The 18,380-nt window shown below is 40.2% G+C and overlaps 1 protein-coding gene across 1 annotated transcript in view; it reads left to right on the top strand.

Annotated features, from left to right (window-relative positions):
• LOC103462246 (neural-cadherin) overlaps nt 1-18,380 on the top strand; it is a 353,789-nt gene that overhangs the window by 217,358 nt on the left and 118,051 nt on the right. Inside the window, exons 24-26 of the mRNA XM_008404906.3 lie at nt 27-211; nt 7,824-8,053; nt 16,378-16,655. Of these exons, the coding sequence (XP_008403128.2) occupies nt 27-211; nt 7,824-8,053; nt 16,378-16,655 (693 nt within the window). The remainder of the gene's footprint in view (nt 1-26; nt 212-7,823; nt 8,054-16,377; nt 16,656-18,380) is intronic.

Below are 18,380 nucleotides of genomic sequence, written 5' to 3'. Positions count from 1 at the left end.
AATTTCGTATTTGTGTTTTCCCCTAGTTACTTCATCCTGAACAAGCGTACCGGGTTCCTTATCATCAAGGAGAACACCCCACCCGGCACCTACCAGTTCCAGGTCCGCGTGTCTGATGGGATTTGGCCCGACGCCGTCTCCACAGTAACCGTATACTTGAGGGAGCTGCGAGACGAAGCCATCTACAACTCTGCATCCCTTCGCCTCGCAGGTGAGAGGGACTCCTTTTGCTGGAAATGCCTCAGCAAGTTTTTGGTTTTGTTCTAGATTTACACAGCAAGAGAGTCGCAGTTGGTTTTTAACTCATGAATGTGCTTTGATATAAACCAGTGGTTGCCAAAGTGGGGGTTTGGGACCCCACTCGGGATCCTGAACATGGAAATTTGGGGGTCTTGACATCCCCTTCAGAAATTAATGAAAATGCCAAAAAAGATGACAGGAAAAGATTAGTATTTTAACAATATAAAAGGTGACAGGACTTGAAAATAAATGAAAGCAATAAATGAAATGAAAGCAACATTTAATAGTAAATAAACTGGCTGTGGATGCAGATTGTGTTGTCAGAAACAAACGGCCCTCTTACATTTTCATTGTTTGGGTCTGAAGCTGGAACATTCAGGAATTCTGATCCAAACCGTGAGATTTGTTTCAGGGTCGTCCTGAACCTCTGCTCCACTTTCACATTTCTTTTCATGCCTTAAACAGCTTTTCTTCCAGGCTAATGTTAGCTCCATCCATCTTCTAATTAAGTCTGACAAACTTCCCTTTTACTGTTAAGTAAAACCATTTCCACAGCATTTCACCATTGGGATGGTGTGGTTAGAGTAATGTGTTATATGAGTTCCACACAGGTTTCTTTGGCATTAAAAATCTATGCCAAAAATGTCACTTTTGATTTCATCTGATCAAAGCGCTTAGAGAATGTTTGCCGTGTGCCTTACATGCTTGTGTTAGACACCAAACTGGATGTGTTACTATTCTTTTTTTCTTTTCTCACTTTTGGGGTATTTTTGAAGACCAAAGTCAGTATCTGTGCTGTCAACAGATTGTTTTGTTGAAGCCGGAGCGGGAGGCCGGCTTTATGCTCTGAGCTGTTTCTCTGATTGAGACTCTGATGGGCCGACCTTTCAGGTAACCTGCCACGTCTTGGTAGATTTACAGCGATGCCGTATTATCTCGTGTTTTCAGGTGGTGGACTGAACACTGATACATGAGATGTTCAGACCTTGGGGTGTGGTGTTATAGTCTGACTCTGCTTTAAACTTTCACAGGATGCCTGACCCATTGGCCGTGTTCTTTGGTTTTTATGATGCTCTTCGTTCAATGATGGATTTACACCACAAAGGATCAAACTCTTGACAAAGCAGTTTACTTCTGAAGACACTTGATTGCGATGGCTTTGACTTTTGGGTTATCATTGTAAAGAGAACAGAATATGTAAAATGCTCCCAGAAAATTGAATTCTGAGGAAAGAGATTTATGTAACACAATCTGGATTAAGACTGTAGCAAAAGAAAAGCGAAGCTACGTGAATACTTTCCAGATGCGCTTGTTTGCTTTCCTCACTTTTTGAAATCCTCATATTTTCCACTGTTAAGCTCTACTCTAAACGTATCCACTGTTCCTCTGAGCAGTAGCATAACAGCAACAGGTACTGCTGGACTTACAACACTATGCATTTGGGGAAAAAAAGTGTTGAATTTTCTCATTATTTGCACACTCCTCTCAGGTTTCAGAACACTGCTAATTGTTGTTTACTTTTCTCGTTTGCAGTGTTTCAAAGTACATCTAAGGATTTCTTTTTCCCCACTCCCATTATTAATTCCTCTCTCCTGACTCATGGGATCTCTGCTGCTGTCAGAAAAGCCTCTTTTCATTACTTATGCTTGCGAAATAATTAGTTGTGGATTTGCTCAGCTTGCACATTTCCCTCACATGACGAGCAGCATCCATCATTACCTGATGTACGGCGCGTCTCACTCTGCTCGGAATTAAATTCGCTTTAGAGGAATAGGACGTGGCTGAAGGATTTTTATGATTTCAGAGATAGCGTTATGGAGAAGGAGACGGAGGGGGGCGGATGATGCTCTGGGAAGACGAGAGCAGAGAAGAGGCCTCGCAGTAGCAGATAAAAGGATTTCTTCGTGTTCTAAAAACAAGAGGAAGAGCTTAAATCGTGCTCTCAAAAACCCGAGGCACGAGGGGGAAAGCAGGTTCACACATTTAGGCCTCTTATGTAGCCCAGTCTTTATAAAACCGAATATTTCCGCCACATTGGTAAAAATATATTTTACACACGGGATCTGTTTCAGAAAAGGTTTCATCCATAAATCCGTCCCCGAGTGTTGCTTTAAACATGCCAGACCCACAGGGGGCAGTGTAATGCAAAGCTAGAACTTGTCAGCCAATCAGAAGTCTTCAGAGCAACCATGACCTCCTGTTAGGAATTAAACATGGCGGCAGGAGGTTCATTTGTGTGGACAGATATAAAAGTTGAACTACTTTTAAATAGCAAATTACAACACAAAGTTAATAACACGATTGGAAATCATGTCAAAGCAAAGATGTGGAGAAATTGATTTTTTCACAGATTATCTGTCTCGTGTTATACTTTCACAATTTGGTGACGGTTTTACCAAATATGTAAAAAACATTTTTTAGTAAATGCTACATACTGCCACTTTAAGTAAAGGAGAAAAATCCATGTGCAAAATCATGTATCAGTAAATAGGTAAAAAAACACACACACACACATATATATATATATATATATATATATATATATATATATATATATAATCGATTTTCATGAGAGAAACTTATATTTCCACTGTTTAATTTGCTCTCAGTATCATGCAGGTTAGCAGCTTTTTAAGAAGTCGGTTATTAATGTTCTTTGTTTAATATGGCATCTGTTGAAACCAAGAGGAGTAGATTAGAAGAAAGAAAGCTCCGGTTTCAGACACCTGTGTGCTCACGCTGTCTGAAGTCGCTCAAATGCTGTTGACCTCCAGTTCAGTCTGTAATCATTTCAGGAAAATGTTAAACTTGCCCTTTGAAAGCAGAATGTAGATCTAATGACTCCTCGAGCATCCTGGGATACAGAAAGCTTCTGGAATTTATTTTATTTTATTTTTTTGCGTTTGTGTGCATAAGTGCGTGCGTGCACGGATAATGTTTAACTGTAGTCATTTCCAGGATTTTATTTTTCCTTGTGGAGCTTTAGAGTAAACACTCATTGATTTTCAGTGCCGGGGATTATGAAAATATTCTACTTATAGCATTACTTACACCCTCCTTGACATTCTAAATCCCATTTCAAGAACAAATGTGGAATGCAATAAGGAAGCTCAAAGAAAGCACTAGTTAAATCTGCCTGAGTGGGATTAAGTCTCTCTCTCTCTCTTCTCTCTCGTCCTCTTTTTCTCGCTCTCTCTTTTGCTTTTCCAATATTGATAGAAAGGTAAAAATACAGTAAACAAAAAGTCCTTGAGATGTTCAGGCCCCACAAACCGAGCCCATATAAAACCACAGTCACACGGTTCATTCAGTACGTTCAGCAGGCTGAGGCAATAATATTACACACACTGCAGTTTGTGAAGTTGATTTCTGCAACAGAATAAGAGACCATAGAATCCTTCTTTTGTCTGTTTTCATATCTCTCCACCCTCCAGAGTAAATTCATTATTACTTCAACTTAAAGAAAGAAGGGAATCAATTTGTATTGGAATAATAAGTGAGATTCACTTCGTTTGCTTCTCCCACTTGTCTAACACAAGTCGACACTAAGACAGAATTATTCTGCGGGAAGAACATCACAGTTGGAGATGGTGGAACTGTTTAATTAATCACATTAGTCAAATTAAAAATGCATTTTCTGCATCACCATACATTCCTTTTTGACATGCAATCATGGTTTAAGTAATGTTAGGAAAAAAATATAGAATTCTAGAAATTGGCAATTTTGAGTCAGAAACAAGCTTAATGATAACTTTATCTGCCTGGTGTAAAAATAATTAGGTGTAATCTAATTAGGTGTATGAGAGTTTATGTTTATGTTATGTCTTAAAACGATGGATGAATATCTTCCATAATTATTTTTAAAATGTCAGATATTTCGGTCACATGAGTGAAAAAAAATCTACTTAAGTTAACAAAGTTGTATTTCAATTGCTTAAGTTTTTCCATAACCCACTTATAATTTAGAGATCTATTAGGATAACCTATTAATTTATTTTTCCATGTTTCATTAAGGTCTTAAGTTTAAAACAATAAAGCTTCAGAAAAGTGTCTAAATTTAAACATCAGACTGAAGAGCATCAGAACGGCAGTTTGATTTGTACTGGCACAGATGCTGAGCTGAAGAAAAGCAAATAAAAACATGCTCCAGTCAGCATATGTGTAAATGTCTGTGAGGATTTCTGTCTTAAAGAAAACGGTTATGATTCGGATTTAAAAGATGGTGAGGTGAAACATCTGCTTAAATACAGAAAATGTCCATATTAGGAGAGTTTGGTTGATGTTTTCTGTGCAGTGTGAAGCAGATCACATGAGGAATAATCCTCTTTATGAAGTCATTTTTTGTCAACACTACTTGCTTTTTTTAAAGGTACCTTTCTATAAACATTAAATGCCCCATTGAAGAAAACGTATGAAACCTAAAAACAAATATAAAGTTGTTATAAAATTTCTGTAGTTAAAATTTGGAAAAGAAGCAATTTTGTGTCTCGTTTGATATTTGAGCATTTTTATTGGTGGAAGAGATTATTTGAACATCCTCCTCTTCTCCCTGCTCAGCATCCATCCAGAGATTTGGGGTCAAAGTTCAGGTTTTATCTGAGCTTTTGAGATGCTAACCAGCTGCTTTCAGTTGTTAAAACAATACGTTGTTGCCACACATAATAACCATCCAAAAGTTATAAAGTAAGAGCAAAAACCCTTCTATCTGCTTAGCATCCAAAACCAGAAAAAAATATCTGTCCAAACATGCAACGCCTCAACCAGAAGATATGAATAAAAAACTTTAAAAATAAGAACAAATCAGACCTAATGCTGCCATCATTCCAGGACATGAACTAAAAAGAAAAAAACAGAGTTCCAAAGTAAATCTTCCGAAGGTCACACCGCTGCAGGTCTTCTTGTTTTACACTGAACCAAACTGATACTAAAAACCAAAACGTGTATGACTAGGTAAAATACCAGGTCTGCCATGAATCTGGTTGGCTAAAAACAGGCAGCTAGTTGTCATCATCACAGCAACATCAAACACTGTACTGAGCATGTTTTGTTTTGTGAAGCTCCTTTCCGTTGGTATGACTGGATCTGCAGTTAGTCTCTTTTTATTGACACCTGATAGATACTGCAGGTAAACATGCAAAAACAGCAGCTGATGGTGAAGCAGTTTTGCTGCAGTCTACTGCATGTCTGTTAGAATAAAGATGTGAGCGTTTTCCTGCTGTTTTTCCTCCTCAGACAGTCGGGGAGGAAAGCAAGACACAATGAAGCGGTTAGGTTGGAAGTTTTATCTGAGCAAGCACATCTCTCATTGGGCAGGAATTCAGCTGTGGTGTCTGGAAAACGTTTAAGTTCTATTTAGTGGATAGTATGCTGATTAAGATGTAATCTATGTAGAATTAGCCCATATATTAGATGTAGCTTCACAACCTGTTTGAGCTGCACGTACAGATGCTGCAGGCGCTGCAGACGCTGCAGACGCTGCAGACGCCACACTTTGGCCATCATACCAGCCTTTAAATGATTCTGCTGAGTTTCCTACTTTTAGTTAATAAACTTTCCAAGCTCCACACTGTTTAATCACTCTACTCCTCACAACAATATACAATGATAAACAGGATATATTTCTTTCTCCCCCCCCCCACCTGCATGTGTAAATGCTAAACCCACAGGCAGGAGAGAGAGACTGCAGCGGCTCCAATAAGCCTCTGGGAAGGAGAAAGCAGGAGTGTGTTGTGAGGTTGGATCAAAGCCAGGTGCAAAGGCTGACATTCTGTATTAGGAGTTACAATCCTTCTTCCCCCAGCCCTCCTGACTGTGTCTCTGTCTGCCCATGTCCTTGTTTCTCCCCGTGGACCCACTGATGGGAGCTGACATTTGCCTCAATCCCTCTCGCTGTATCCGCTGAGCCCGTTCTGAGCTCCCAGTCTTGTCTCCTAATGTTCCGACTCTGACTCTCTCTTTTCTCTTGCTGACCTAATCATCCTGCCGTCCTCGTTTTCATTTACAACACACCTGATCCCACTGCTGGAGAGAAAACGGCAACATTTGCATGATATGGAACAACAAGTAGGAGATAAATAATTAGAGAGGTTTGTTTTTTTATTTTTTCTTTAAGCTGGAGCTAAGGGTGCATCCACACCAGCCTTGTTTGGTCCGCTTTAATAAAACTCTAGATTTTTGGTCTAGAAAGTCCAGTTGGTATGCGGAGGTGTGAATGTGCCATCAAACTCTGGTTCGCCTAAAAACCTCGGACTCAGTTTGGTGGAAGTGAACTCCGGTGTGGTTTGAATGTTTAAATGAACGCCAAGCGGACCAAAGACCGCTCAAAAAGTAGGAAGTGAACTATGACCCAGAGCGTCATGGGTAAAATTAACCAAAAGCATTTAATATCTATATTGATTAACATCATCATGGATTTTCTGAACTTGGGTTCTCTGGTAGAATCTCAACCAGGCCAATCAGTGAATAGACAGGAGACGTCTGAACAATGAGTGTGGTTTTCTGTGCTTTTTAAGCACACCGGGTAGTAGTCTGCCATTTTGGTGGCCAGATCTATACAATTCAAATTCAAATATATTTTATTAATCCCAAAGGGAAATTAAATATTATTGTAACTCATTAATTTAGATTCTTCAAGGATTGAGATTCTTCAAACATTGTAGAAATGCCCTCCCTGACACTCTGAGGTCACCACAATCCAGTCACTGAACATTTTTGGTTCACTTAGTTATTTTTATTGAAATTTCTTGTTTTGGTTTTAGACCTTTGTAACCCTTTGAGATTTCAAGATGTAAAGAATGTTGCAATTACAGTAATGTATTATTATTATTATTATTATTATTATTATTATTAATGTTGTAGTTTTAGCAATGGCCATGGAGGAAGTGAATGAAGCCATTCAGTCCGTTTTGGCCAAGTCTCCAGATATTGATTTACCATTAACAGCCACGTTCAGATCGGCTCTTCTCTCTTCACAATGGAGGATGGTTGTTGTTTGATGCAGGCGATTTCTGGTAAGCTTCCTAACATGGAACTGGTGTATGACAAACATCATGGGAAAACATCAGCAATCGGGTAATATTTAAAACTTCAACAGGGTCCACACCTTGAGGAACAATCATTTCTCAGTAGTGAATCACAGCGTAGAACAAAGAGCTGCTTTTCACCAGACTACAAAAAGATGGTTCAACATAGAAGTCACTGAGGTGTGCCGAGTACATGTGTGAAACAAATGTTTTTTATTAGTTAATAATCTTGACTACTGTGACAGACTGGCGACCTGTCCAGGGTGTACCCCGCCTCTCGCCCTGAACGTTAGCTGGAGCTAGGTCTGGCAACCCCACTAGGGGACAAGGGTGTATAGAAAATGGACGGACAGACGGACGGATCTTGACTACATTTTCTATTATTGTCCATTTTACTGCTGATACTACCACTACTTAGTAATGCTCTACTTCATATAATGCTAATAAAATACTGATGTTTGTGTGACAAAAATATTTTTTTTTACAAAAACTACTATGACACACAACATGTGTAAAAATAATGGAGACCAGTAATGCATTTGTCCCATCTGCTTTCTACAGACATCACTGCCAGGGAGTTCATGGAGCTCCGAGGGAAGCAGCGTAGCCGCTACGAGCTGCTGGTGGACTTCCTGTCGGAGATGCTCTCCGTCCCACCGGGTGATGTTAACATCTTCAGCCTCATGGACGTGAAGGAGCGAATGCTGGACGTCCGCTTTGCTGTGAGCGCCGGCCCCTCCTTCCTGCAGCCGGAGAAAATGCACGGCTACCTAGCCGCCCACAAACAAAAGGTAGGTCACTTTGTACATCTCACAGGCTTTCATGCCGACAGTCCCGGTAAACACAATAAAGTCTTGTCAGCTTGATTGTTTTGTTGGGGTCTCTGCTCTCACTGGACTGACAGCTCTGCCTCCTGAGTGGCACTCACATAATCTAGTCAACTGCACGGAGTAAGTGCACTTTCCACCTGTGGGTGTCGGTGCGACCGAGCCTTAAAAGCGGGGTTGTGCTCTCTGTTTGAGCTGATGTTTGTTTGGAGCTGCGCTTGTACCTGCAGGGCACTGTGGTTCAGCTGGCAAAGTGCTTCTGCTGCAGCCACAGAGGTTGCTGGTTTGATTCCCGACCACTGCAAGTGTCAAAGTGTCTTTTACCATATTGACAAAGGTCATGACCTCGGTTTCCTTAACCTAATAACATGCTGACTTACACATAGTACTGACTTTAAGTTTGGGTGGACCTTATGTCAGTGTAATGCGGTAAAAAGTTTATATATTGAGCAATCGGGAGATGAAAAGGATCACTTCATTTAAATGAAAAAAAAAAAAAAAGAAAACATGGATTTATTCACACGGGAATAATTATTTGAAGTTTGGGTTCAGGTAAATGTGGCTCCATTTCTAACTTGATTGTGGTCGACAGTTTCACCCTCCTGTCCAATAGGGGGCAGTGATGGTCAGTTTTGTCTGCTGCATACATTTTGGAGGATTTTTCATCTGTTGCTCATTTTGATTGTTGCCCTTGGTTGCTTGAAGCAAGTTCATGTCTGTCCAATAAGTTTGCTGTTCCAGTAAGTCCTTCAAAGCTGCAGGAGGTAACTCTTTTGAAAATAAATATTTTTTACATATTTATTAAAACTGTCATTCCGTCCTGACAGTAGAACATGAGACAGATATGGAGTGAAAAAATTGATCTCCTGTGCCTCCTCCTTGTGGTCCAACAGCCACCTGCTGTTGTACACTGCCAGGGAGTTGTACACTGCTCCCAATCAGGAAACAACCAATCAGAGGCTGGAGGAGGGGCTACAGGGTCAATCATGCTCATGTACGCACTTCTCACTCTATAATTTTGGACAAAAACTGCATTTAACAATAATAAAAAAGTAACAAATACAACTATAAAAAATTTGAAAAGCAAAGTCCCTCAATTGGCTGATTTTAAACATATTTAAAAATCTATAGCAGGGGTCACCAACTCCAGTCCTCAAGGGCTACCATCCTGCAACTTTAAGATATACCTCTGCTCCAAAATGTCTTAATTTCCTCACCAGCATTCATTCCTCTCAGCAATAGGCTGGAAATGAGCAGTTTATGTGAACCAGGTGTGTTTGAGCAGAGACATCTCTAAAAGTTGGAGGATGGTAGCCCTCAAGGACTGGAGTTGGTGACCCCTGATCTATATTATATAATTAAATACTCATTTGTCCTTGTGCTGTTGCTTTTTTCCCCAAACTAGACAAGAAAACATAAACAAGAAAACATAGTGTGTATATCAGGGCTTAGCAGTAGATAAAGTGTGAAGCATGTAGCCTTTCACTTCATTTCTTTCCCGTACAGATCATTCATATTTCCTCTAACTTTCATTTCCAGTGGGAAGGATAATCAGCCGGATTACTCTATAGCTCCACACACGACTGTCAGGGAATATGTAAACAAGACGACGGCGTAAACAGGATTAGAGCGTCCCGTCGTTTCACCTGATTGAGAACCACACAGTAATAGGTGGATTTTTTTTAAGTGCGTGTGCGTGTCAGCGCACAACTGAGAAGTGAAGGAAACAGTTTTAGGAGCATAAAGCAGCATGACTGCAAAAGTGCACAACCGTCAGTGCTGGCATTGAATGTGCATCCCCGTCTGAGAATGGCAGCGTGGTGAGAACAGCCCTTTCAGCCAGCAGCAGCAGGTAATTCTCCCTGAGGGTTCGTCTGAGACCGTTTGAACCTGAGTGATGACCCAGATCTGCTGCTAGCCACGCACAGGCTGCATCCGCCTGACCGACTGCAGCCCGGAAAGAAGGCCAGGGATAACTTTTCTCTGAGTTTAAAAGGCTGGTTACCGTGCCGACACGTATCCTGAACTTCATAGAGAGCTGTTAACATTAACATCTAATGGATTGTGCAGATCTGCTAGCCATAGAAGAGAGCATGTGAACTTAAATGCTGATTTCAAAAGCATCTACAGAGAGAATACAGTTTTGGCTTAATTTCTGCTCTATGTTATGTCAGCAAATAGATTTATTGAGCATTTAATAATTAATCAATGACTAAATTAATTGACACCTGATCTGCTTGTGTATAGTTTTAGATACTGGAAGTAGGATTGAGTCAAACTTTATTCCTCGCCATTAATGGCTTTATAAAGCTTCTATAGAATTTTGTTTTTATATGATGTTGTTTCCTCCATTTTTAGTGTTGACATGTTCAAGTTAAGGTTACTTTAAATGAAATATCCATACAAAGCGAGGTCTGTCAGATGGAATTTCTTGTTTCAGAAGTCTGAGGAATCGCCTGACCTCTGCTAGCGTGAGCCTTCAGGAGGTCGTCCTCCCAGGCTGCATTGTCTCCGTTCCACCGCCCAGAGACACGCAGCCGGAGCTGGTGTCCTGGAATGGGCTGATGAGCCACACTCTGTTTGCAAATGCATGTTTGTTAGGGGGTAGAAACAGTCCAACCCGGTTAAGATTGCGGTGGTCAGTTCAGGTGAATAACCACAGTCAGCCCTCAGCCTTTCAGCCTTTCCTCCCGTTTCATACGGCTATCTTCAAGGATGACAGAAAGAGTGGAGCTGCAGCCAGGGAAAAACGTGCGCGGATAAAAATTGAGGAGGAGAGTGGCGTGGAGAGACAAGCCTGGACTGAGGAAGAGAAAGATGGGAGAGCACAGAGGTAGAAACTTTCAGGTGTGATTTGTGAGGAGAGCACAGAGCATTTCATCTGAATTCAGCCAAGTTCTCTGGAGAAGACATTGATCAGAATGAGATGTGAAGCGTGGCGAAGGGGAGGATGGGGGAAGAGGGGGGAGGAATGGAACGAAAGGAAAGCCGTGCAGAAGATGAAGCGGTGTTTATTATTAATGTGCTCAGTTCTCCAGTAATGGCTCAGAAGTAGATTGATATAAAAAAGTAGACCAGATTATCTCCGTCCTTCTGTTTCTGCCTCAGAACTGGGTCTGATCCCTTCCCTCTGGGCTCTCACTCCAAATCTATTTACCTGACATTAAACTTTGATTCTTTAAAATAATAATAATAAAAAAACATAAATAAAAAATGATGTTACTGATGTTCATCCTGTTAATTAACGCTGCCCAGACGGCCACATGGAGGGAACTGGAAGCTTCTAAATGCATTGGAGGAAAGCCCCAAGCCTGTCGCAATAAGTAGTAAATCAGTTATGATGAATTAAAATGAAATCAATAAGCTTTAGGGACACCGATCCACTTTTTTCACTTCTGATACCAATATCTGAGTTTTAGTATTGACTGATACTGATCCGATACAGAAAAACACTGCTGGCCTGACTTAAAACATTTCTCTTTTTAAACACAGACATAAATGTACTGAATTATAAATGTATTCGATAACTTAAAAAAAAAACAGTAGCTTCATTACAAACTTTCTCCCAAATGGTTCAGAAAGGGCAATTAGGATATAATGTAAAATAAATAATAAAGCATCACATTGCTCAGTGCACAAAGCATAGAATTAGACTGAATAGATCGGCTCTTATGGATCAGGCACATTGTCACTGATGGCTGATAGAGATTTATTTTTAAATATCAAAACTGATACAAACATTCATATTGGATTGGTGCATTTATATAAATTTTCATTCCAATTTAATATTTTTTTAAAGAGCAATTTTATCTAGAGAGAATTCACAATTCATTTCATTTATGGTTCAAGTTGTGTTTGGTTCTGCTTTCTTCATTATTTGTTTATGTATTTTATTTGTTTAAATATCCATCCATCCATTTTATGTACACCTTTGTCCCTTGGTGGGGTCAGGAGGGTTGCTGGTGCCTATCTCCAGCGGGCGTGCCGGGCGAGGGGTGGGGTCACCCTGGACAGGTCGCCAGTCTGTCGCAGGGCAACACAGAGACACACAGGACAAACAACCATGCACACACACACACACACACACACACCTAGGGGGAATTTAGACTGACCAATTAACCTGACAGTCGTCATGTTTTTGGACTTTGGGAGGAAACTGGAGTACCCGGAGAAAACCCACACATGCACAGGGAGAACATGCAAACTCCATGCAGAAAGACCGGGGCTCGAACCCAGAGCCTTCTTGCTGCAAGGCAACAGCTCTACCAACACAGTGCAGCCCCGCCTTTTGTCAATAAAATAAAATATGTTTTATTTTATTCAAAACATCTTCCGGTTTTATTCTTAAGTGTTTTTTATTATTTATTAATTTTTTAAATAAAATTTAAGTTTACTGCCAAACTTGCATTAGTGTGATATTATCAATATAGTACTTGAAAAAGGCCTCAAACCAACAATATTATCATTTAATTTCTGGGACAATTTATTGTGCAGCAATAAATTGCTTCCACCAGGTAAAGTAAATTTTTAATATCTATAGAGGTTAATCCAAGTATTAATCTGTAACCTGTTACACAGAAATCTGGAGTTCTGAACACTGAAGAGCATCTCTGTCTGTGTTCCATCTGCAATTGTATTTCATGTGAGATTTATTCAGAAAAATTGAGACTGTTCCACATAACCTAATAACTGCTAGAATATTTTAAAATACAAAAAGAAAAGTTTTCACCACTCAAACTAATGTAAAAAAAAAATTCTGCTGCCTTTTTTGTGTCACAGAAACATGCATCCATGTATACAGACCAATTTATTAAATCAGGATAGAATGGTAAAGTCCATTTATTTCAGGAAGGAATAATGCATTAATTAGACTAATTACACACAAGTGGGTGTGTGAAAGCCTTATTACTGTTATTTATGATGATTTTCCACTTACAGCTAATGAAAATATGACATTTAAAATGAGAATATTACACCAAACCAATAAAAACTGTCTTCCATGGGCTACATGTAAAGTTTGTTAATTACCTGCTTCAGTGATGTTATTTCCAAACTTTTAATCTGACAAGCGACCTGCATATGGATGCATATTCTAATTTATTGGATGTGACTGTTTGATGGACAGAACACAGCTGTACGATTAATCTTTTACAGTTGGAGTGTGTGGGTTGAGCCTCTTATAGCATGCGATGTACACTATTTTTATATCCAACAAAATTCAGAGTGTACAGTGTGTAATTGATCCAAGAACATTTAGAGATCGTTCGACCCCTCAGGTGTTTTCATCCTCGCGCCTGTCCTAAAGGCAGCTTACCACCAGCTTTTTAGAGACAATTAAGCTACTTTAACGATTTAAATATGACTGCACCACAAAGAAGAACTTGCTGGTAAATCAATTAGTTGCTAAATATGTGGCTTTGGCTGAAAGTTACTGTGTTAAACCAACTGCTGTTTCTACTGCTGACAGCCAGAGCTGACATCAACAGATTTCTGTCTGTTGCAGAGTTGACTGATGCGTGACCGAAAGCTTTCCTGGAGCATAAAAAAAGAGGTCTGCTCACTTTTGATGAAAATAAGCCATCAATAAAGAAGTGGCTCCTACAAGTTAAGTTTATTAGAATATTAGAATAGCATATTTCAGCAACAGGGCGGTTCAAAATGCTTCACAGCAGGAGGACATAATTCAGTAACCAATTCTGAAACCAGCAACAAACATTACATTTTGTCAAGTGTCATCATCAAAACCGTCAAACAAATACACATCAAATATATTGATCCATGATCTATGTGCTATAATCAAAAGCAGCTCTAAACAGCTGGGTTTTAATCAAGAAACCAGAAAACCTGAGAGCTCTGGAAGGCTGATGCAACAGTAGATCTTTAATGTATTTTGGTGCTAAGCTGTTCAGTGATCTATAAAATACAGCAGTATTTTAAAGTCTATTATCTCAATGGAACGACTTTAGAACTGGGTGATGTGGTCTATCTTCCTGGTTTTAGTCAGAACACCAGCAGCAGCGTTCTGGATCAGCCGCAGCTGGAGGATTGATTTTATTCAGACCTGTGAGACGCTGTTGCAGTAATCAATGTGACCACCGATAAACACATGGATGAGTTTCTCTAGAAACTCTCTTTTGCCGAGACATAAGTCCTCTAATCCTGGAAATGTTCTGCAGGTGACTGAAGGCCGACTTTGTAACTGTCTTTATGTGGCTCTGAATGTTCAGGTCAGAGTTCATCACTACACCCAGATCTCTAGTTTCTATCTGTAATAATTGAAGCTGTGTGTTGACTCTAGATCTACAACTCTAGATCATTCCTCATTAGGTCCAAAGATAGCTTTAACTTCTGTTTAGCTGAAGAAAGTTATTGACTTGTTCTAAGCATCTGTTCAGTGATTGGATGGGATCATAGTCACCTGGTGACATAACATAGAGTGCTGTGTCATCTGTGTAGCTATGGTAACTTATCTCATTACTTCTCACAATGTGAACTATCAGAAACAAGCAGCTATTAAACTCCAGGACTGAACCTTGTGGTGCCCCACATGTCACTTCTGTTCACTCTGATGAAAAGTTTCCTATTGAAACAGAGAAGAAGTCAAGTACTTCACCAGAGAGTCTCCAGTCTCTGTCATGTCAATAGTGTCTTCTACAAAAAAGAGCAGAGGTTTTATTGATATACATATTTAAGCGACTTCATAATTATCGACAGTTCATTCATGAGTGAATCACTTTGTTCAACATGGCCTTCTTTCATCTGCAAATTAATTCCCTGTCTGGCTGCACATTCCTTTCGCATCATCAAAGTTGAAAGAAGGCAGTGAATTAATACATTCAGCTTTGATTTGCCTGGACAGCAAAAACATTAATGATGCAGGCAGGTCACATTTAGGGAAGCCTCAAATGGGGGAAAAATACTTTAAATCAGCAAAAATGCAGCATATCGCTTACATATTTAGTATACAACATCAGTCAGCAAAAAGCGTGACCTATATAAACAGCCCTTATCACAATTACAGTCACTATTTCAGCAGAGCCGAGTGAGGAAGTGTTGCTTAGCCTGCGCTGTCATTTCACACTGCATAAAGTCCATTCAGTCCAGAACATTGAGCATAAGCTGACCTGCTTTCATTTCCACTTTTTCCTCACACTGAATGTGTCTGTGTGGACGTTATCACCCAACGTCAGTTCAGCGGAAACATACATGTGCTGCGTCACCACTGCAAGCCAATGACAGGACATCTTCATGCGTACACCACACACAGCACACACTCAGTTTCCACTCAATTTTCCCTTCCAAAGCTTTATCGCTCTCCTCAACCTTGAGGGTCATAAATTCCTCCCTGCCTGACCACCATGTAGCCCACTTTTCCGGACTATTGCACGGAAAACCACTGCACAGACTTTTTTTTTTTTTTTGCTGTGAACTGCTTAGTGTACAGCACATGCTGTTGTGTGGCCACTTTCAGATGTTTTTCAGTTTTGTTTTTTTTTTCCACACCTAAATGTTTCAGATCATTAGGAAAATTAAATATCAGATAAAGATAACTTGAGTCATTTAAAATGGACCTGTGTCTGGATTAAACTGCCTGTTGAAATAAAGTGCATTCAGATGTCTTGTGCCTATAGTTTTCAAACTATAATTATTTCTTCAAGGGAAAAGAAAAAAAAACTGAAAAGTCAAATCCCACTTCCAGCTTAACAGCTGTTGAATTGCATGCACTGACAGGCCGAGTTGTTCCCGAACAGACCAGCCACACTTTTAAGATGGCAGGAGTCTAAATGAATGATGTTGTTGTGGTGGGTGGCTTTTTTTTCTTTCCCTGCAACATTTGAGAAGAAAAACAAGCAAAGCAGAAAAAGTGGAACTCACTCTCTCAGCGCAGCAGAGACCTGGGTTCATTACCAGGCTGCAGTGCTTCTGCTTTTGTCTTTTTTACACTGATCCAACACAGTTGGCTGTGTGTGCGTGTGTATGTGTGTGGGCAGTCGGTGAGGGATCGCTGTCTCTGTACTATCACCCTGCTAGTAGTTGGTGCCTGTGCAAAGGAAAATACATCCTATTGTGTGAGTCTGAAAGATAGAAGAACAAAACAATAGGAAGAAGAAGTTGTGTTGCCTGCAGTGATAACAACCAGAGAACATATCAGTGTCAAAAAGGGGGAGAAGAAAAAAAATGCTGCACAGCTCTTATTTAAGAGAGTACTGCCTGTGCTGCTGGAACTCTGATAAATGATGTCTGTTATTAGTCTGACACCGATTGGGTTTTGTTTTTACTCTCTCCAGCTCCAGTCCTTCCTGCAGGTCAGCGTGTTCCAGGTCCGGGTGGATGAGTGTCCCGGTTCAGAGTGCGCTGGCTCCAGCGGCTGCACCAGTGTGCTGGAGGTGCGGGACGCGCCCACGGTGGTGGACTGCGGCACCATGAGCCTGGTTTCCGTCATGGTGGAGTCCAAGGCCGTGTGCTCCTGCCCGGGACGGGAGCAGTCCCATCAGCCTTGTGCCTCGTATCCCAGAAACCCCTGCTTCAACGGAGGGCTGTGCGTGGACACGCAGCACGGCTACAGGTGGGTTCCTCAGGACTGGAGGGAGCGACCCGCACACTTCTCCTGCTCTGTCATCATCGTTCTGCGGCGCAGTATTGCGGCCATGCTAAGAAAAACTAAGAAAAAAATTTAATTACAAGAGTCCCCTTGTGATTTATTTACGTTAACAAAGTCGTAATATCAAAAGAATAAAGTCATAAAGTCGAACAGGAATAAAGTCGAAATATTGAGAATAAAGTCATAATAGTATGACTTTATTCTCGTAATTTTATCACAAGAATAATTAATGCTTTATGCTTTCAATTAAGCACATTTATTTCTGTAATTCCGATTTGTAAAATTTTTTCGCCAGTGGGAGTGCAACGTCAGTCAAGTCTTTTTCCTTTCTCAAACCTCAGATTAGTTTTTTTTTTTACGCTTTACAAATAATAGTAGCTCCCCCTTTAGTTAGGTGTCTTTTTGTGGTTGCATTATTTAAATGATTTGCAAGAGAAGAGAACATTTTTTACAAAATTTAGAGGCTCTTTCTAAAAGAGTGGCTTTGACACAGTATGGAATAATGTAAGATACATTTAATGCAGGGATGGCATAATTCACCTTTTAATTTCCTTCTAATTTAATTTTCACTCTGTTTCTGTGTTTAAAGTTGACAAGAAATTTGAAAATATCACTTGATAATTATGTGTTATTGAAAGATTGGAAGATTAATACCTGAACACCAATTATAAAATCTTAAAAAATACAAACATTTAAAAAAATACTTAAATCACCAATGCTGAGCCTGGTGGGGGCACAAGTAAAACCTGGAGGCCCACCAGGCTTATAATACACTGGGGAAATCCTGGGTCCTACTTAGTTGCAGGTTACTGTTTCTTTAATAAATGCTGATACTTTTGGAGTAATTAACACCTAAAATAGTTATAATTGTCAAAATAAATGACACACTTTGAGTGAAGTAAAAAGACATTTCTACTCTGGTGGATGTGAAAAATACACATCCACCACATTAGACCCTTGTCCATTACAGCATACATCAAAGGTGAGGACATTTCCAAGCTATTTTGGAAGGAGTGGGTGGGATGAAACCTTTAGATTTTTCATTAAGAGTGGAAAAACTCTCATATAACGAAGGTTTTCCTGAGATCAATTTCCTCTTAAGAGAAAAGCTGCTTTACTTATCAGTTCTGGTCACATTCCACTGCTGTACCCAGTGATGTTTGCACACTTTCCTTTCCTCCTGTGCAGCCCTGAAGGGCCATTAAGAGGAATAAGCTGGGGGCATTAGGAATTAGATAAAAGCATGGTAAATAAATGAGGATGGTTGTAAGCCTCCTTTGCTGATCCCGCAGCTTTCGCGGGGTCAGACTGAGGAGCAGACACAAAAGAATTCCCAAACATTTCATATTGTGAGAGAAGAGGCAGCGCCGGCTCTCAGCCACTCAGCCATCAGGACCATTCAGCATCTTGAAAGGCTGGATTCAGACAAGAGTGTCTCAGAAAGTGGAATATCTCCATGGTTTATTAAGGAGAACTGGTGGCTGTGAAACCAGACCCAGTATGACTGGTGCTGCTAATGCACCTTCATCACGACTCACTGACTGCTTGTTGGACTTGGTTCATAATGTGGCCGGGTTTTATCTTGCATCATGTTATCACATGGATCTCTGGGTAAGTTTCATTCTTTTTCAAAGAACCAACAAGAGACAGTGAACATCAACGTGTTGGTCAGACCGCGGACCAGCTGGC

This window comes from Poecilia reticulata, chromosome 3, assembly GCF_904066995.2.
Source record: "Poecilia reticulata chromosome 3, P_reticulata-male-v2, whole genome shotgun sequence".
Lineage (NCBI taxonomy): Eukaryota > Metazoa > Chordata > Actinopteri > Cyprinodontiformes > Poeciliidae > Poecilia > Poecilia reticulata.
Note: the sequence above shows the minus strand (reverse complement) of the source record. Positions and strands in the feature narration are given on the sequence as shown.